We start from the raw sequence: 21,744 nt of genomic DNA, 5'->3' as shown, positions 1-21,744 counted from the left end.
ATGGCAATAGGATAAACACTTTTTTTTATTGGCAACAGTATTGCACTCAGGAAAATTATTTCTGAACTCTCTGACAAATTGGATTATTATAAATTCCTAGAAAACTATCAGTTTGTAGAATGTGTACGTCTTTATCAACATATACAACTAGTCTTGGTACAAAACTATTTCTAAGAAGCTTTTTTTAATATTTAGAAGGTGGAACTTCACAGGATTTTGAATCACAAGTTTATGATTTCAGCTATCTCAATCTATCTCAAGCTATCTCAGTCTATCTCAATCTTGGTCTATAAAAAGGATTATAATCATTAGTATTTTTTAAGGTTCAGAGTTTGTAAGGCAATGAAGAAAGAGCAAGTGAATGTAAGGGCCTTTGTATATTGTACTTTTCAATATAGCTCTCGTTTAGAATAGCATTTATGGTGTTGCGAAGGGGAAATGAAATATACTAATGGGTTGATCCTGTTACACTGAGGACATTCTTAGACATTAGACCTGCGTCCTCTGAATTTCCTTCAGTTTGTGGTATTGTTGTGAAAGTCATTATCTCAACGGCTGAAGAGAAGTGTCAGTGCATTTATCCTCCAGCTTAGCTTTTCTGCAGTAGTCCTTGCTCTGTTTCACATATTTTCTGGTTTATGGATGAATTGCCAAAGTCTTAAAATACGGAAATGCGTTTATAATATCTTTAGCAACATGGCAAACACAATAAGGATAGACTAAGAGAAGAGCTAGAAGCTGAAGAATCTGAAATGTGTAAGAAAAGCCAGGTTCTGCCTGGAAACTAGGTTTTGCAGGCATGAGAGACCTTAATTAAATAAAACTTGAACTGCATGTATCTCAATAAAAAAAAAAAAGAAAAAGCAAAAGCCAGAAAGCAAACCACCTAACCAACCAAAAAAATCTTTGTTCCATCACAATATTGGTATTCTGCGTTACTCTGTTTTGATACATAAAAATCAGCAAGACAATATGCATAAATTTGATGTAGCTTTACACGTGGCCAACGGGATGGTGTTTTATGGATAAAATTATTAAAAGTACACTAAAAGCAACATTATTAATAGCCCAAGTGCAACTTGGAAATGTATATACTGACAAAATAATTTGCCACAGCTGTTTTTGGTGCATATAGCACTATATATGCAGTAGTAATATGCTGTATTTTAAATTAAGTTCAGTGAGAATTAACTAAGACTGTGCTGAAATTTTTTGCAAGAGTTCTTAATCCTTCTGACCTGGCCAGGTTCCAAGTTGGCTAATCACATAAGATTATTTCCTGTTTTAATATGGTTTAATAAGAGATGCCATCACTTCCGGTTCTGAACTATTGTGTAGTTTTGTCTCTTGTCTGCTATGTAACAGCTGTTGTGTTCCACTCTGAAAAAGCTTTGTTTCACTTTGAGGTGGGCCTTTTTCCATGCTTGTGGTTAAAGAAGCAACAGGGGAAAAAAAACCCCACACTACATCCTTTGATCAGAGAAAACTAACTGTGGTTTTGGTCCAGAAGAAAAGAGAGCTTTGTAGGCATAAGAAAATTAACCAAGTTATTATGTAAGGTATTTTGTAGACTTATATCGGGTAGGGAAAATGCCAAATATGCCTAAATAGCAAAAAGCATTCATTTTTTGGAAGAAGATAAAAATTAATTGAATTTGTAAGTTAGTATTTCCTTGCTTTAGTTCTTCGAAAATACCTAGTGAAAAAATGATACAAAAGTAATCCCTGATTCTTTTGTTTTTATGTATGTCTTTTAGTAACTTTAATTTGCAAAGATTTTGATAGAACAATGTGAGCTATCATGCTAATCAAAGATTTTCAGTACCTTATTTGCTAACATTCCTATTGGTGAGATAGGTGCTTTTCCAGCCAAACAGAAAAATGTAAGTTAAGTCTTTTCTAATGTAGAGGTAATTTATTGCCTGACTGTAACATTTAAAATTACCTTGTTTTTATTTCATTCTAAGGGTAAATATAACATCCTGGATCTGTGTCCCAAACAACTTGCAGTTGAAAGCAGCCTTGTACTTAAAATCCAACACTGGTTCTGAGTACAAGACAGAGCCAGATATTTTAACTGTAAAATTTAACAGGAGTATTAGTACAGAAGGGACCTAGTGAAGAACATTTTTTTATTTCTCTACTTTCAAAGGGTTAATATTTTAATTGTTTAGATTGAACCGGCTTTTCTCACTTTTAGAGATTTAATTGGTTAATAAAAAGACTATTTTTGATCATAGACATGAAGGAGATGCTGGAGGAGCTATGGGAGGCAAGGTTGAGGAATGAGGTACTGCTGAAATGGGACTGGCAGAACAAATCATAGATTTCTCTATCTTTTCAGATGAGCAGAAATGTCCTTTAACAATTTATGAATGAAGTAACGCATAGCTGCTTTCACTTCTCTCACAGTGAGATGTGTTGTAAGAAGAGTGTATTTCTATGAAGTGTATTTGGTAAGTTGTCTGTAACACAGGCTGATGCAGAAACTCCTTAGGGAAGATTTATAGGCTTTTATAGAACATGTGAAGTCTAGATTCTTGCATTCTAGTTTCTTTCCCATCCTTCAGAAGTTCTTAATTTGGTTCTTCAAATCTGTGTTTTCTGCAAGCCAGTTATGCCTGCTCTGCACATGAATTTAGTTCAGCACCTTTGCAAAACTTTAAAATCTGCCTATGTACCAATTTTCAACAGTTACACAGCATTTCCTTATGAAAGCAACTTGGTGATGAACATATTTATCCAGTTGCAAAACTATTACATTAGTTCTATAATTTTTAGAAACTTATGTTTTTAAAGATTCCTTGGCCTTTTGTACCTTGATCCTCATTCATTGTAGTGAAGTAGATACTCATTTGACCACTCAAGAATGGCATAATAAAACCACGTGTGTAAGAGCATAAAGCCAGGAGTACTTAGACATGTTAATTTGTATAAACAGCTGTCAGAGTGTGGTAGCATAATCTCTGCAAATGCTGACAAATATCTGTGGTGACAATAAACCTCCTAAACACAGAGCAAATTCAGCCAAAAGGCTTTGTAATATTTTTGATTGTAATGTTTTAAAAAAGAGATTGCACATCACAAATGAATGATATGTTCAGGCTTTTATTTAAAAAAACCCCAAGCTTTTAATTATTTTTATTAATAGTATTCATTAAATGCTTACTATTTCAACTCTTCATCAGGGGATGGACTAGCCCTACTAGCCTTGTAAAAATGTTGTTATTTTTGATCGATGGTAAATTTCTTCTAGTCCTTACAGTGTGGCGAATCTGTTTTAATATATTTTATGATAATAAAACACACGCTTCACAAACAGTGCACAGAACACCTGTTAACAGAAGTATATAATATAGTTTCTAGTCCCTAGTGAATACTGCATAGCCTTTTAAAATACTTACAAAGACTTTTTGTTTGTTTAGGTGCATAAGAAGGTCTGTCAAGAACAGAGTTTGGAAATGTTGTGTGTGAGTTTTAACTTTAGTGTAGTCTCACACACAGCTGGATTGCTACAAATGAAGGGCTGTAAACCTGTGCTGCTAGCCTGCGAGTAGAGGTGCAGAAGAGACAAACCTCTTCAACTGTCTGTGCCTCTGGAGAGATCATTACATGAGCTCTACCTCTGTGGTCCCACAGGAGTTTTGGATTTGACCTTCTGGACATTTATGTATGGTATGTAAATGGCCCTTGTGACATCAGTGTAATTATTCAAATGTGAGGTTACATGTCTAAATACGGTGCTTATTTTGTTCTTTTTTCTCCCGATTCAGCAGTTAAGAATATGAATGCATTGGTGCATGCAGCTACTTAAAAAAAAATAATAATAGGGTCAAAAAGCATAGCAGAAAATACTAAGGGAACTACAAAACTCAGGCATGGTGTATCTTTTTAATGGTATTTACGCTGGAAGCCTGAAAAGAATGCAAAGGTTAACTGTATTTGTAATTAATTCATCATGAAAAGGAAGAAAAAGAAAAAATTATCCTGTTTATGTAGTATATGTGCTGCAGTTTGAATTTGCATTTTTTAAAATTGAGAATTTCAGCTTTCATACTGCCTGAGGGAGAACAGCCAAATTTGAAAGCTAGGGACATTTCTGATGTAGTAGTTAATCACTTTAAATGCATCAGTAATGTCCATTAACAGCAGCTTCTGTTGAATGAGCATATTAAAACAAAGGGATTGTAATAAATTTTTAAAACCTTTGTAAGTTTTGTAGTAGTAAAACTGATTTGTTTGTGACTAGTGGAAAAACTGTAACTTTTAAAACATACTTTGGTGTAGAGTACAAAATATTATATAGCTACCTAAGACTGTATTAAATAGTTGACCAAAATCCAAATTAATATTCAGTACAATTGAAAGATATCCTTCATATTTTGATGACAAATATAATCCAGTGGTGTAAATTTGGATAGTTGACTGAACTTTGTGAAGAGAAATATGTGTTTGGACCTGTGGTTCTGTGCTCACGTTGATCAAATTCTGTCCTGCTGAGCATTACAGAAAACAAAGATTACATAACATTGTCCTAACATACACACATTTTTATTTCTCACAAGATAGTATAATTCCTCTTCATAACAACAAAATATTATATTTACATTTGTTATTTAGAGAGGTTGTAATTATGAAATTTCTATTATTGTGAGAATTTCTTTTAAACATTACAAGCAGCAATATTAAATATGCACCAAACATCCAGTAAATTTGAAAATGAATTATCTAAATCCATTATTTGTTTCCCCTTACAAAATTCTGTTATCTCAGTTATGATATGAGTGGCAGTGTTCTTGTATTGCAAAATGTGTGAGCTTTTGTTGGACAACATTCTGAGCAAAGCAGCTGTTTATTGTATTTGTACTGGTTCTTACCCCACACATGTTTTTAGACCACTATTAGTAAATTTTGAGGTTAGAGAGGTACTGACCCAATCAAACATGTACAGAGCTCAGCCTCTGAGTTAAATGTGGGTTAATACCATATTATAAGGAAATCATTGTCCTTATTACAGTTATTAGGTAGTTAGTCAAATTATAGCTTCAAAGGAATGCAGAGCATGGAGAATTTGGGACTAAATTATGCATTTGAACCTTAGGCCAGCTTTTACTGTTGAGACAGTTTGCTGCTAAAAGAAATTGTGTGTCATTGAAATTAAATGCCTTTCTGGGGATGGAAGCTTCCATTTTTAAATGAAATTACTGAGTGTGGTGTAGTGAAATGATTAAAATCTGTATTACAGGAATGTGGTGGACAAAAAAAAATCAATAAATGCTAGGAAACCTTTGCTGCTGGATGTGAATCCTTGGAATGAAATAGCCAAAAATAATACTTAAAAACATATAAGCACATTAATATATTTAGCATGAGTCTCACGAGACATCATCTTCACTAATTTTTAGCATAAATTTTACTGTGTAATGAGAAGCTTTCTTTTCTCATATCCGTATTAGTCAGTGTTTTTGCCCTTCCCCCAATGCTCCTGCACTGCAATCATTGTGCTTGCACTTATTATGTTACAAATGACCGAGGTAAGGCTGACATTCTCGTTGCATGCAAAAAGAGCTAGTCTGCCAGGCTTTTTTTTTTTTTTTTTTTTCCTAATGAAGCAGCTTTGTGAAATCTCCCCATGTGTTAATACTAATGAAGATCCTCCAGCACAATTAAAATCGCAGCCAGTGGCTGAAGAGGAAACAGAAGACAATGGCATCCTTCTACATGTGCATATTTTTTATGCATAGATCGACTTTGTTTAGAAATACTGTTGATTTTTAAAATCCTTATACATAGTATTTAATAAGGTTAACAAGCTGTAGATATTCTTGAATTCTGAAAGTATGTTTTTACCGAATCACACTGAAATCATGTATTCTTTATTGCACTATGGTTTACCTTTATAGAGTTACGGTTTGTAGGGAGCAGTCCTTGGGCTCTTGCAGTGTACTTTAACCCTGCTTGAGTTTGAGATTATGCCAAAGAAAGAAGAAATAAAAAAAAGAGGATACCATGTGTGTAGAGTGAAGGGTTGGTGCAGGGAAGCACACCTTTTAACTTTCTACAAATAACCTCTCTGGGTTGTTTCAGGCAAGGCGAGAAAATTTGGTTTTAAAATATGTATTTTTAATTCTTGTGTCAATAACTGGTATTAATACTTCTCCTTCAATTTAATTTAATTCCGCCACCCTTGTTGCCTTGCTTTACTTGAATTTATCGAGTACTTCAAGAACTTAAAATTTGAACGTTGATTCTTTAAAATGTCTCTTCTTTTAGAAGTGGATCGTCTTTTTTTTTTTTTTTTTTATTTTTTTTATTTCCGTAGACGGCACTTGTTTATATAACAGATTCTGTTGTTGCTTTATTAGTATTTTTAACCTAAACTTAATCTGTGGGTTCTTAAGGTGGGCAACTTTGTTTCTCCCCCGCTCGATAAAGTTATCATTAAAAAATGACCCCAGGCGGACTGGAACTTTCTGTCGCTGCGTGAAGAACGTGGGCCGTCCGAAACTTTTCCCAGCCCGAGGGCGGGCGCGGGTCCCGCACCGAGATCCGCTCCCAGCCCGGCCCCGCCGCCCGCCCTGCGGGGAGCGCCGGTGGTGACGTCAGTGGGGGCGCGGGGTCCGCGACCCCCTCCAGGGTCCCGCCGGCTGGGGGCGGCCGCCGCGCGCGCCGCCGCCCGCGCGCGCCCCCGCCCGGCTCCGGGGAGCGCCGCGAAGGGCCGGCCCGGCGCGCGCCGCCCGCACCGCGGAGGGGAGAGAGCGGGAGAGCGAGAGCCGCGCAGCCCGCGCACCGAGCGGTGGAGCTTCTCCCAGGTGAGCGGCTGGGGTAGGTTGGTGTTCTGCCGCGCCGAGGCTCCCGAACCCGGGTAGCGCCCGCCTCGCCGGCCGCGTCCCCGCCGGTGCGTATCGCCCCTTTGTTGTGTGGGCCGAGCGCGAGTCCCGCTGCGGGGCCCTGCCCGGGCAAGGCTGCGGGCGGGTGGCGGAGTGGCTGCGTAGAGGTGAGTCCCGGGGAAAGGCCGGGGCGGGAGTGTCTGCAGACGGGACGGCTGTGTTCCGAGCGATTTTAAACTTTGCTCATGGCCGCACGCCCGTGCTTTGGCCGGGCGGCGCCGGTCACGTCTTTGCCGACGGACGCCCGCAGCCTCCGGGGCGGCGCGGCGCGGCGGCTGCTAGCGGCCACCGGGCGGCTCTTTTGTGTGGCGCTGTGCGGTACGCTCCGCTCCCGGCGGCCTTCCCGCCCCGTTCCGCTCTTGGCGGCGGGCGCTGCCCCGCTCCCCTCGGTCGGCGGTGTCAGGGCGGGCGCGAGGCGGGGCCGCGCGGAGCGGCCGCGGGGCAGCGGCCGAAGCACGCGCTGTCCCTCCGCGGGTGACCCCCGGCCCCGTGCAGCCCCCGCTCCCGCGCGCGGGTGAGTAGGCGCTCCCTCCCTTCCTCCCTCCCTCCTCCCTTCCTTCCGCGGGGCGCGGCGCGGGCCGGGAGCGGGCGCCGCTCCTCACAGCCGGCTGGCTGCGGGCCCCTCTGTCCGCGGCTTTGTGCGCGTCCCGTCCTTGTAAAGAGAAACAAGCAGCTGCAGCGTTGGGCCGAGTTGTTGAAATTTATCCCTTTGTGTATATTACAATATCCTCCATTTTTCTGCCCTCTAAACAACAAGCCTTTCGCCATCTTGGGCAAATTTTTATTCCAAAGTCCGACCGTCTCTTTTAGGAGGGAATGAGTATAAAACCTGAAAGCGCTTCTGGATAAGCATCAAAGTTTAGGGAATGTTATAGGGACAGATAGTGACGTCATGTAAAGTTTAAGGGGATTTTTCTCCAAGACTGTGCTTTCCCCTGGAATTCCTGATCTAACGTGTTGTAAACCGCACTTTAAAGAGAAAGGTTCCTAGTTGAGTGTGCATATACGGGGGACACAGTGAATATGCTTCCTTATCTGGTGTTTGGTTTCATATCTGGAAAATAATTATGCCTCCCACCTTTTTTTTCCACCCTGGCCTTAGTATTTAATGTGCAATGCTTAACCTTTGGGTTATTTAAAAAACAGTTCTGAAGTTACGATGTTAAATAACAAATTATCTGGAGATCTGCATTCGTTTTGTTTATGGCAAGTATTAATTTGATATGACGTTTACATGAAACACCTGGTACAGGATCTTCCCTGAGAAATAAACAGTGTCTTCTTGGCATGAGGGGCATGGCAATACAGACCTCCATTTTTAAATGACAGACTTGGAGGTATGGTTTGGAAGCAACAAACTTATTAAGGTGTATTATTAAAGGGTTCCATCTGGAAAGTACCTATAAATATTACATGTAGTTTGGGTTATGTTCCAGGTACTGTATAATGTGTGTGGCTAAATGTAGTTACTGCACTAAGCTCATTGAAAGAACTGACTGTACAACAACTCCTTATCCAACAACAAATCATTTTTCCTCTGACTACGAATTTTGGATCAGCTGTTGTGAAAGGGAGAACAATAAAAGGTACTGTTGTGTTAATTTGGTTCTCAGTTGGTTTTTGTTTTTTAATCTCATGAAAGTTTTTCTGGTCACATGACTTAGTGAAATGTGTAATTGGTGGGGAATAATTGTTGTAGTTAAAGTTTTGTTTTTCCATTCTTCTTTCTATGCTTGTTTGACTTGCTGCATATTTAAAGTCACACTATGGAGAATATGAAATTATTTGTATTTAATTTGCATTTTCTTTGTCTTCAGAATTGGGAAAAACAGTTAACAGACAGTAGTATGAATAGCTGTTTGTTCATCTAGACTTTCTATCCACATCAGTATTGAATGCTGTACTTAAAGCCTTGAAGTTATGTTAGAGCAAATGTCAGATGCTTATTTTATTTTTTGTTCCTAAATGCATCAGAAAGTGTGGTTGGATTTGTTATTTCCTATCTGTGAATGCTGAGTAAATGAAACTGTTTAAACAGTTGAAAGCATGTACAGCAGGTAATTCAAAATTAGAAATGCAATAAAGGTCTAGAAGATTGGATAGGTTATAAATGGTGAGCAACAGAGGATAAGTAGTTTCCAAAAATGGCATTATAGCTTCGACATCTCATAATGAACTATGTACACGTTTTTGTCAAAATGCTGCAAAATCAATAAATGCAAACTGTTAAGAAAATGCTAGACAAGATGATTTTTGTGAAGTGTATGTAGAGAAAGCACTAGGAATTGTTAAGGAATCTTCAGTGTTAGAGAAATTCTGTGTTCCCTTCAAGCAGGTGATAGTGGTTGAATCATAGGTCGTACCAATTCCTGTAGGCAAGGGGAGTATTCGTATCAGGTTGTGATGAAGTTGTTCATAAACAGAGCTCTCTGAAAGGTAAAAAATATTTCTTCAGAGGATCAGGTATTGTTTCCTTTTTATTCCTGATCCAAAGTCTGTTCTGGATGGCCCAGTATAAGGTTTTGTGACTATTGTGTATTGAAAATAAACTGGGGCTGTGACGCTGTTTTCTAGTTCCTGCCAGGACATGGTTCATTTTTGCAGTAGCCTGGAGGGGAATGGCCAGGACCCAGTAGTTCTGACCACCTTACCTTGGTAAGTTGGCGGTGGGAAATGCACGCAAGGCACTCTATTCCTTTTGGAGCAAGAAGGACTCTCTTCCAAATGAACCTAGGGTATTGTTTCCCTGTGAATCTTTGGATGCTTTTCTGTAGTCTCTGTCATTGGTGTTGTTGCTATTGCTGTACTTTTTCTTACCTCATTGCTGTAAATTGTTCTTATCTCAACCCAAGACCTCTACCTTTTGTGCCTCCAATTCTCTCCATCCCAAAGAAGGGGAGGGAGTGAATGAGCATCACATGGTTTCAGTGGGAGCACTGAATTGGAGAATTATCATTCTTTAACCACGACATACTGATATTCCTCATCCAAATTATTTTCTTAAATTGAATTCCACTGTGCTGGGTTCCTTACAGGTTTGTGTTCCCATGAAAGGGTTGTTGTTTTTAAGATTCTTGTAGGTTGTCAGTGCCATTGAAATTTTTTTTTGAGTAGTGTGAAAGAGAAAAAAACCCTCAATACATGCTTCGTACCTTTTGGTGAAAAATACTTGGTTTTCTTGAACATGTAATAAAATATTTCGTGTTTTCAAAAGGTAAACTAGCAATATCTTTATATCATGGAGGGAAAGAGCATTGGTTAACCACTTTAGTATATTTGTTTAATCTTTATATTGACCTTATGTTAAGAAGAAAGTTCTACAAGGCTGTCTTTTTTTGTCTTTTTTGGGCCACACTTAAAAAGCAAATAAGGTAATAGAAGCCTTTCCTTATAGGTCCTGTTCCCCTTTTCCTTGTTTTCTTTGTCTGCACGTTTATTGTAGAACTGCATTGTAAAGGAGCAGATGTTTTGCAAAACATCCTGATGTGTTGCTTTTTCTTACGGGAGTGCATAACTGTTCCTTCTGATGCATCGATTTGACAGCTGGTTGATTTCATGAAACTGCTGAGAAGCCATTAGTGGTGTCATTGAATTCAAATAGAACAGTCCCTCCCAGCTTGAACTGCAGTTGTTAGGGTCTTTGTTGCTACTTTCCTGTTCCTATGCGAGATGTGGAATATCAGAGTTGCAAATAAAATGAAGCTTGTCCACCCGGTCTCATATCCCAGAATGAGGGAAAGGAGCACCTCACTGCTGTTAGTTCTATAATTTTCCTACAATGGTATCTTTGGGAATAGGAGATCTTGACTTGTGGTAGGTATAACCAACAATGCATTTTCCTACACCCTTCCTCCCCCTCTCCCTCTGGCATATTAAGGGTTTCACTGTATGAACACATCATGTTCAAATCCCTTCACTGTGATCCATCTCCCAGACTCTGATGTATATGTATCTTTAAATAAAACTTAATAGTGTAAACACTGGTGGAATTTTTTATTTTTTTTTTAATAAACAGACTATTGTAATAGAGCATTAAGAGTGATATTTAGTGTTTTCATCACTTAGATAATTTGGCCCAAGGAAGATTGCCACAGTCTACCACTTTTCTCCCAAGTGTGGTTCAACTTCTGAGTTATTACTGTAGTTTTACTACAGTATATTCAGTGAATTATGTCATACTACATGATAAACTAGTTTGTGATTGTTAATTGCCACCACAAGGAACACAGAAACAGTTGTCAAAGTTAGCAGTGATTTTTGTGATTGTTTGATAGTTTACAACATTCTGAATTTAGACAAAAATGTACTAATTATATGCTGGTCAATATACTTTACAGAAATGGGAAGTTTGTATTGAAGAACATTATGCAGTATTTGGAATCTAGTTATAGATGATCTTCCGCACTGCATCACAGAATGAAATGAAACGTCCTTTTTTAAATTGACATCTATGCTTTTAAAGATTTTTTTTACTGTATACGGCTACATTTTTACTTTAAAACAATTTATACTGTAAATAGCAACAAACAAGAAATCACCAGAAGATTTGTGTGAGGAAAACAGTAAGTTCTCATTAATTTTTTAGTTTGTCTTTCTTAGGGACTCTATGAAGGCGAGACAGTATTAGTTCCAGTGTTACTTACTGTGGAGATAAGGAGTCTGGAAGGGTTTAGTCTTTTACCAACATCACAAGTAGCTGGTGGTAGAGGATAAAAAAAGCTGTCTTCACTGACTTGAATATGCAGTGTGTTGGGTAGTTGTTTCCTTGAAAAAGGAAATGGGTGGTTTGTTGGTCCGCAGGGTAATTGCTATGGGTAGGTAAGCAGAATGCAGCAGGTAGTCAAACTAGAACCATGTGTTCATTCAGCCTCTGCAGAAGGGCCAGGCAAGATGCAGTATTTTGCCATTATTTTGTTTCTTAATCATACAGTTTTAAGTGGAAGAAAGGTATGTAGAACATATAATCCAGTTAGCACACAGTTTCACCTATTAGCTGTGTTAAGTTCTTATCCAAGTTCTTTAGTGTTTAAGCTCATTACTGTCCTAAATTTACTGTTATATAGTGCCATGGTCTTGAGCTACTCCTTAAAAATTAAAAACCAAATAAACTGTGTTAAAGTCCTGTACAGAAGTTCCATTGATATTTAAATGGAAATAAATTATAAAAGTAAAAGTAGTAATTTTGTGGTATCATTTAGATTTTTGTTTCTTTTGCGGGGAGGAGAAATTGTGATTTATTTTATTGTAGTGTTAGCATTTCATGAGGCTCCAGGTAAAAGAAACTCTTTGAGTGTGAGGAAGTCTTAGGGCTTGTTTCAGCTTTTTAATGTAGCAACAGAACAAAGGATACAAGGGTTTTCCCAGCTTAGTTTAACAGAATTAATTGATGCATTGGACACAATTCCTAATACCACTCCCTTCTCTTTTTATAGAATATCTTTTGGATCATTGGAAAAAAGACCAATATCGAAACACGTGTACAGTTTTAAACTTGGTTAGTGACAGATGATCTTTCAAACGTAGTCTCTGAAAGTATGAACTTGGGAAAAGTCCATAGGGCTGGGCTTGTCAGCCTGTTGCCTTTAATGTGAATTCTCTTCCTTTACCTTGCTACCCATGCCCTTCAGGGCCTCCTGAATGTCTTGTTTTCTGTGTGTAAAGGACTTAAGACTCTTTTGAGTTGATATAGGTCAGGCATTGTAAGGAGCTGAATGGATTAAGCCTTGGTAGTTTGCAAAAAGAGATTGCAGAAATTTTTCTGGCTGCTGAGGATGGAATCACCCAAAACCTTAAAATGCAAACTACTAAAAATGTAAAGAAAAACTACCTGAAATTTTTTTCTGCCTGATGGACTCCTTACATTAGTAATTAGTGAGACTGCTCAGTTTAAGTATTTGTCACCGGTAATGTTTACAGCATAAAGCCTTTGGAAAGAAGGTAAACTTAAAAATAATACAGTGACTCTGTGATCATGCTGTCGTCTTTTTGGAGCCTCACACAGAACTTAGTCCTGCTCTGGAATTCTTGGAAAGGATAATGAAGAATTTTCAATTTTTGAGTAATGATGAACCCTAGCAGTGTATTCTTATTCCTGTAAATTACAGAAAGTGTAAGGTAGATTTTCTTTAAAGTATTTAATATAATCATTTAAAGGCACAAAATAATCTGCCTAGCTGTTCTTGAACTTCAATCTCAGTCCCGAGTCTGTTGGATGAAAAGTTAAACCTTGAAATCTTCCAGAGAGTATTTTTTTCTTCACTGAGTAGGTAGATAATGTTTTTGGATTGTGACCCTATTTATTGATCGATTTGTGTTAATGAGTTAATGTTTTTCTGATGCTGAAAGATTCTCTAATAAGCAATTTCAGTGCATTTTACGAGATACCTATTTTAGAAGAATGGTATGTAGTATCCAAGTATAATCAGCAAAATAATCCCACAACCCTCTCCTCAGCCCTCAGTCTTTCTACAACCAGAAGTCATTTCGGCAAAAATTACTTCAGTGGTCCGTCAGTGCACAGGGACATAATTGTGTGGATTTTTCCTCTTTTTTTGTTCTTGCACTTTTCTGCAAGCATGTGCTTATTAATCGAAGACACTGTACTGCTGAGGGCAGAGAGGTTCATCAAATTGGCAGCTTGTTTGGTGTAAAGAACAGTGTGCTGAAGCTCTTAATGTGCTAGGACATAAATCTATGTCTTTGTATGCAAACCTGGAGGTTAATACTGTATAATTCAGTGTCCTGTCTTTCTTTTTATGATGGATGTTTTTAAGTGTTTGAAGCGTGATGTGGGCCTTCAAGCAGGTCAGGGCAGACAGGCTGATTGGCTGAAGCAGAAGTTTGGCAAAGGGACTTGTGTTTCTGCTGTAGAGGGTTTTTTTTTTGGCTTGGAGATCATTGTTGTATTGCCTGCGCTGTTGTAGGAGAGTTCCTAAAGATTGATGACCCTTGCTGTGCTAATGGACTTAGTAATGAAATGCAAATAGTTTGGTCCCGTGTGTTCCAAAGTTACTGCTGTTTGTATGTAGCCTTAGCAGACCTAACATGTGGAACAAGCACAAAACAACTAGGATTTCCCTGTAAAAATGGTTTCTGGGATTTGGCTTTAACCAAGAATTGGTTAACCATGTATTGGTTGCATATTCGTAATTTAAGAACAGCTGGTTACAGCAAGTGCATAGTCGTTTGCAAGCTATTATAAACCATTCTACTCACACATGGAGACTGTACTTGTGCTTTTTTTTTTTTTCTTTATTGATCTAGCATCATTTGAAATCTGGTCACTGCAGCCACAGAGACCCTTCATTTTAGCTATGCTTACATCGTAGAACAACCTCAGTATTAAATATTTATTTTTAACTAAATGCTGAATAAAATGTTAAACTCTGAGCTTTGAAGAAACAAGGTGTAAGGGTGAGCAGTGACATACATCTTAAACATGAAATCTTGTTATGTAAAGACTAAAAAAGTGACATCAGCCAAGCTTTGTAGTCCTTTCATAACATTTGTTGCTCAGAATAAGAAGTCCTTGTTAAATTTAACCAGTGTTACCTTGCTAACACTGTAGTTGCTGGTTTTTTTGGGGTTTTTTTTATGCATTGTGTTTACTCAGTGCTTTTGGGGGAAAGCCAAGAAGTACAAAATGTGATTGTATTACACAAAATGAAGGTGTAGTAAAATAGAACTAAGCAGTCCTGTTGAGTATCCTGTGGAGAAAATAATGAATGTACTAGGAATCTTGTAAAGGTGTGCTTATTTATCATTATAATGTGAAAAGTACATGCTTAGAAATATTACCTGTTGATACATAATAAGCTGTGATGGGAAGTTGATCTCCCTGCATTCAGTTTTGCTTTTCAGCTAAAAATCAAGCTTATACAGAAAAGTTTGATAACTTTTATGTATTTTTGCTTGCCCTAGTGATGTGAGCTTTTATAAGGAGTAATAGATTTTTGATAAAAACAGTTTTCCTAACGTCCTTAGTTCTTGTGGGAATAAAAGAGAGCCCGAAATCCCTGCTCTCCATACATCTTTTGATCCAGTATGTTGTAAGTTATTAACTTACTACTGATTTATAACCTGGCATGTAAATAGAAAGTGTTGCTGAACAAAGTTGTAAATAAATTCTTAGTTCATATGGATGGATCCAGGAAAATGGGAAGCCATTAAGGGAGGTTTCTTACTGTGTTAGTCAGTGAGATAAAAATATCAAACACACATGCCTGAAAGAGTCTAGTTTTTCAAGCTGTATCAGTGGATTTAATAAAAGATGTTATCACTGCTTACAGCTCTGGTCTTGTCTGAGTAGTTACAGCAATTGAAAAGAAGGATAAACTGTGAGAAATGCAAACCAGTATTTTTCCATTGGATCTTTGATCATTTTTCTTCCTTGGAGTTACCCGTAGCACCTCACCGCTTCTTTTCAATGTTGAAGAAAGAGCTAGGTCATAGATAACTGAGACTACAACCATGTGGTTTAGGAGAGAAGTGAGGTGGAAGAATGCTCAGTAGGTCCCTGGGGGGACCCAGCCTCTACAAAAGTTGTAATACCAGAAACAATTTCTTCGTATCACAATTCGTAGCTTTCAAAGCAGCAGGGAAAATTCCTATTTAGATTTTTTGGGTGCTTTTACTTGCAGTCTAGTATTAGAAACAATAGATACTCCCATTTTGGCTCTTTCAGAGCAATTACCTTATATGGGAGTTTAAAAAGGTATATGGTTAAGGGTTTGGAGGGGAAGCCATGTGAAGAATGGCTGAGGTCTCTTGGTTTGTTCTGTGTGGAAAAAAGGAGACTGAGGTCAGACCTCATTGGGGTCTACAGCTTCCTCATGAGGGGAAGTGAAGGGGCAGCTCTGATTTCTGCTATGATCAGGGGCAGGACTGGAGGGAAAAGCTGTGTAGCTTTGTCAGGGGTAGGTTTAGGCTGGATATCAGGAAGAGGTTCTGTCCTCAGAGGGTTGTTGGACACTGATTAGGCTCCCCAGGGAGTGGTCACAGCTCCAAGGATGCCAGAGCTCCAGAAGCATTTGGACAGTGCTCTCAGGGACATGGTGGGATTGGTGGGGTATCCTGAGCAGAGCCAGGGGTTGAATTCAATGATCTTTGTGGGTCTCTTCCAACGCAGGATATTCTGATTTTGGGTCATTACACGCTCACCCATCTCTTAGTAAGATGGTGATTGAATTTTTTTTACTGCGTTGTCAACAGAGACTATATTAAAAAGCTACTGTCCCAAAGAAAGTGTGAGAAATGAGAAGAAAGTTGAGATCCTAAGCCTTCACTAAAGGGAGTGAAATCCTGTGGATTATTGAAAAAAAATCACAGCAATACAATACTATCTTTCTGGCAGCTTAGTAGAGAGTGCACTTGGATTTTGTCATACCTTAAATGTAGCGAAAAAGGATTTGGAGGATAGGTTTTTAGAATGGGTGTATATTTGAGCACAATGGGTATACCGCATTTTGATGACATACTGAAGTCCTTCTGTTTGCTTTTTTTCATGTCTTTTTTGTTTTAACTTGCCAACAACCTGCCAAATAAATATCTAAAGGGTTTGAATAGTTATATACTTGCACTTAATGCATGTAAGAGTGTTTGGAGCAGTAAATTTCAGAAAAGAGAAAAAATACTTATAGAGAGAATGTTATGTTACTAAATGTTACTAAAAGAATGTTATAGAAAGAATGTATTTTACTAAAATGACAACAGACTTAGTAAGGGTCCTTTATTGTTTGGCGTTTAACTGTGGTATTAGTAGTATATTTTTCTACAGTTCTCTTTTCTTCTTTTCTAGAAGTGCTTTTCAGATCTGATTTTCCCCCTCTAAGACTTAGAGGGTATAGCAAGTTGTCCTCATGGAACAAAGTGTATTTTTGAAGAAGAGTGAAGTACCGATTCCATGGTTGAGCCTTATCCAGAGGGTTAGTTTTGAACTATTTTTTTATGATTTGCAAAAAGAAGTGTGTTAATTGTACAAAGAAGCAGTCAAAGGACATTTGGGGAATTTGGGGAATTGGAAGGAAGGAACTCACTCTCACTTACTTTAGGTAAAAACTAATGTTAAGTGCACCTGTAAGTGTCGTCAGTTGTAAAATGCCTGTTTTTGCCTCATACTAGGAGCTGAAAGGAATAGATTATGCTAGGTCATTTTCCTTTTATTTATATGTGAGAAAGATGCAGAGCAGCTTGAAATACTTGCCTATTTTTTGTGAGATGTTTTTCTATGTCAACCTGTTTCTGATTATTACTGAGGTAAATTTATAGTCTTTTGACTCTTGCAGATGCCAGTAAATTTTCAGTGTTAGCAGTTAAGATGTTATAGATATACAGCATATTGCAAAGTTTATTGTGTTGATGTAAGTGGTTTATACAGAGCAGTGTTGAAATGTAGCCTGCAGTCTTTTTGCGGTCATGGAAATGAATTACATGTTCCAAGAGATCCGTGCATAGTGTAAAGACTTTTACATTAAAACAAGTGTGGGCAATCACTTTTTAAAGATTTCTTGGCCTTTAAATGCTTAATTTTTATAATTGTGGTAATTTTTATACTTTTCAATATGTTTAAAATAAATAGATAAGCAATTGTCTTATGGAATGATCTGTGTTATATGTTTTAGAAGACATTTGAAATGCTTGTAAGTGGGATCCCTTTGTAAAGCTCAGTCACTTTTTTGCTTCATATGCCTGTTACCTTTTAAGCACCTGTTGTCAGCATGTAAAATTTTATGACCTTATGACTGTGGTTTTTGCTCACCTATTTGTCCATGTGCCTGTCATTTCCTTGCCATAACTTTTGTCATTTCTTTTCAGCCATAACTGAAAGTAGGCTAGACATTCAACAGTAAAGTTCTATAGTTTTGTGAAGATTAGTAACTGTATTGAAGAGGATGCACAGATTACACCTGCCATCTAAGGAAGTGGTAGGTCAGCATTAGTGTTACTTCACCAATACCCCAAGCAGTTCTCTGATTCCTCAGTGTGTGCCCACTGTCCAACAAGTATATATGCTGTCAGCAATGTCCTTGCCAAGTGGGTTGTTGAAGTGGGCTGGTATTTCCTCATGGGGTCTGGTTTATGGCAGTGGGAAAATGCTGAAGACCATCATAGGAACACTGCTCACAGGAGAATTTTTTCAGCCACCTCAGAAGTAGCACATGAGGAGACCTGTAGTAAAAAGCTTTTGCATGGTACCATGTACATGGGTTTTGTGCAAAGTAGAATGCGGATAGTGGATACTAAATTTTACTTTTTTTGGATCAAAATTTTGTTCTCAGAATAAATTCAATATGATTTCAATTAGAAAATGTTGGTGACTATTAAGTAACATGACTAGTGTTGTTTATATCTGCAACTACAAAAAATAAGTAATCCAGTAATTTCTATTGGTGAAAATACCTTAGAATCATTACCATGTGCGCATTACTTCTTATTGAGGGCACACAGTCTAGTTATGCTGACTTACCTTTCCAGTTCAGTATTATGTGAGAGAACAAACATTTGCATTTATAAAACACATGCACATAATAATAAACAGTTTTCTGAAGCTTTCATTTTAGTTGAGGGTTTTTCAGAACCAAAGTCTGTGTGCTTACCAGTGCCCAGTGAAGTGGCTTGTGTGCATGTGTCCCGTGGATGGCTTACAGCTGATTGCTTTTTCATTAATAAAAGCAGGACTTGCTGTTTTATACAGTGAAATATAAGTGAAAAATACAAGGTTTTAAAAGATACAATCATAGTTATTTTTTAAGGCAAGTGAGGTGTGTGCCCTCCTCCACACCCTTGCCCCCCCAACCCCCCTTGCTATATACTGTGGATTGGATTACAGTGATATAGTGGATTCACTGACATCTTGTAAATTAGACTTACAATAGTCAGACTTGTTTGTCAGATATTAGAAGGCCTGCATAGATAGCTACTTCTGTTACTCTGTTGGTTCATGCATGTGGCAGTAATTAGCTTCTGTGGATTCTAGAAAATGTGTTGTCATAGAATTGCTGAGAAGCAGGTTACAATGTGTTTTCACTCACTTAACAGAAGTCAGGTACCATTAGACCAGTATAAATTTAACTAATTTTGAACAGCAAAAGTGTAAGACTACAATTTCTACAGGACTTGAGAGAGAAGCTTGGTTTCTTAAACAAGACATTTAAATTCCTTTTTTATTTTTTCTTTCTTGTAAATAGACCATATTGCATATAAAAATCAATGAATATCAGAAGTTGCATCTTTAAAAGTGTATGGCCTCAGGACAATTAATTTTCAACTTGCCTGTTGCTGGCTTTCCTGTTCTGGTTTGGCTTTTTTTATGAGCCGTAAAGGAAGAGTCAGAGGTTAAGTGATCAGTGCTCTGTAGATATCAAACCAAAAGTGAGTTTTAGAACAAACTTGTAACTTGACCATCTTTCCTTTTAAGCAAATGTAGTTTGTTAAAAACAAAAAGACTATTCCATGGTAGCTTTTTAGTAGTCTGATTCAATGTTTCTTGTGTGAGTTACTCAGATACTGGTTGATACTTAGAGCAATATTTAAAAAATGTGTAGCATTTCTCTTAATGTTCTTCTTAGATGTAACTTTGAATTCCATTAGTAGCACAGTTAAATTAGTGCTAAACAGTGATGGAAATTTCATTTTTGAGCTCAAACTTCAGCCTTTAGGAGCTGAAAAGTCAGGGATATTCTACTAAGAAACATTTCATTAATTCAGGCTTGCTAGCTTGTGGCCTCTTGTCATGTCATATCCTGTAGTGGCCCTTTCCACTCAGGTTTAAGGCTAGTATTTTACAGTATTTTCTCTTTTAATCAGTGGACAATCGTTTTACAGATTCCTAAGTCTAAACTTGTCTTAATTTTGTTCTTATCCTGAACTTGAAAAACTAAGAACTTGAAAGCTTACAGAGCAGAAGGAAATACTTGCAAGCTTATTTTTGCCCAGAAAGACTGGGAAAACAGAAGAAAAATTGTCTAAAACAGAAGTTCTAGACTTTCAAATAGGTAATAACGTCTCCAGGCTTGCTGTAATCCATGCTGCTGTTAGCTTCCCATCTTGCAGAAACCTGGTAGAATGTCCAGTACGTTGCTTTTGTACTGGAATGATGAATGTAATACATGTGAATGGTTTGAAGTAAAAAACTATGACTACCAGTAGTTCCTTATTTTTAGACGCTTTTTTCTGAGTGTAATTCACAGGGTTATTTGGGTTACACCCCCCCCCCCCCCCCCCCCCTTAAATATGTGGCCAAGATTCATACCATTGCTTCAGCAAGACTGAAGGAATAGGGGGAGTGGAGAATCCTGACAGCAGAGCCTATCACTCACACCTAATTATCAATTTTATTTTAAACTAGATAAGATTGCCAACTTGCTTTACACTTTCAACTTCTAGTGATGTCTTGTAGCCTATTGTTTTTGTGGCACAACACTCAACGTTTTTTGTTCATCCATACTGTGAAACTGGTACGCAAGTTCTGTTTCTTTGAACTAGTTTTTACCATAAATCTTTTTGCCAGAAGAATACTACAATTCATAAGTTGTTACCATAATTCTTTGTGATTTCACTGTTCAAAATACAGCTGAAAGACAGAGGTGAGATTTGTAGAGTTGCATGTGTAGTTCTGAGCTCCTCGACATGGGACTACTGAAGTGTGTCTGATAAATGGCCATTAAGGAGTTGAAGGGACTGAAGCATCTCACCTGTAAAGGAAGGCTGAGAGAGCTTGAACTCAGCTCAGAGAAAAGGTTCAGGGGAATCTCATCAGTGTTTATAAATAACCTTTGTGAAAGATGCAAAGAGGACAGAACCAGGCTCTTTTCAGTAGGTCAGGACAAGAACAGGCGCAGGCTGAAACACAGGAGGTTCCATGCCATGTGCTTTGGGATGACCCTGCTTGAGCATGACTCGCTGCTGTCCCTTTCAGACTGACCCATGTAGCAATGTATCTGAACAGCTTGGGCAAGATGTGCTCCAGCCAAACCGTATTTGGAGTTTATTATCAAACCCTCTGGAATTTCTCAAGGTTGCTGAGGCACAAGCTATTCTAAAAATAAGAAAGAAGAGGCTGAAAACAAGAAAACAGCGCTACAAGAGCCAGATAACAGAAGGTAGTTGAACACCTGGACTGTAACCAATCCTGTACCCTGAGGATTGCATGCAGAGCGTGTGGACAGGATAGAGGCACCAATGAAAAGATACATGAACAGTAGTTCTAGAATGTATAAATAAGTGTGTAATGTAAACAATAAATGGCTTCTGCAAAATCAAATTGGTTCAGAGGTCCTGAGCTCCCACAGAACTATTCTGTGAGGTTTCCCCCAAACATCAGGAAACTCTTTTTGTTCATGAGGATGTCTGTGCACTGACATGGGTTGTCCTGAGAGGTTGCAAAGTCTTCACCCTTGGTGATACACCAAAGTCATCTGGACACAGTCCCAGACAACTGATTCTAATTGACTACTTGAACAAAGGCTTTGACAAGACCGTCTCCCTTTCAATCTCAACCACGCTGTGATTCTGTGTGTCACTTGTTCTATATTTCAGGATATTTTGGTGAACTGTTTAAACTTACTTTGTGTCAAAATGATATTACGAGAGCATGCAGAGTCATGAGTTTTGACCAGAAGTGTAGCATATTGCTAGAGTCTTGAATTAAGACTCTAAAATTCTGAGAGATTTTAGATTCATTGAAATAAAATGTGTGAGGATTAAGTTCTAAAGATCCAGTGTGATCTTTAAAAGTATAACTTTTTGTTGTTCTGTAATTTCTTAGTTTATATTGTTTTGACATTTAGTGCGCAGAGTCCTGAGACAGGAGGACTTGATACAAGGGTGCCTGAAGGAAAACAAATATATCAAGTAC

The 21,744-nt window shown here is 38.1% G+C and overlaps 1 protein-coding gene across 42 annotated transcripts in view; it reads left to right on the top strand.

Moving 5' to 3' along the window:
• BAZ2B (bromodomain adjacent to zinc finger domain 2B) overlaps nt 1–21,744 on the top strand; it is a 120,360-nt gene that overhangs the window by 1,408 nt on the left and 97,208 nt on the right. For 17 of the 42 annotated variants that reach the window (XM_086896494.1, XM_086896482.1, XM_086896464.1 and 14 more), the window contains exons 2-3: nt 2,345–2,456; nt 3,426–3,675. The exons of 1 other annotated variant lie outside the window; for it this stretch is intronic. In XM_086896494.1, coding sequence (XP_086752620.1) covers nt 3,669–3,675 — 7 coding nt within the window. In that variant the 5' untranslated portion in view covers nt 2,345–2,456; nt 3,426–3,668. Of the gene's footprint in view, nt 1–2,344; nt 2,457–3,425; nt 3,676–6,680; nt 6,813–7,209; nt 7,405–21,744 lie in introns of those variants that run through there. 24 more of the 42 variants (XM_086896501.1, XM_086896492.1, XM_086896490.1 and 21 more) reach the window with 7 other exon arrangements.

This window comes from Cyanistes caeruleus, chromosome 7 (assembly GCF_971803275.1).
Source record: "Cyanistes caeruleus chromosome 7, bCyaCae1.hap1.1, whole genome shotgun sequence".
Taxonomy (NCBI): domain Eukaryota; kingdom Metazoa; phylum Chordata; class Aves; order Passeriformes; family Paridae; genus Cyanistes; species Cyanistes caeruleus.
This window is presented reverse-complemented; position numbering and strand designations above follow the sequence as displayed.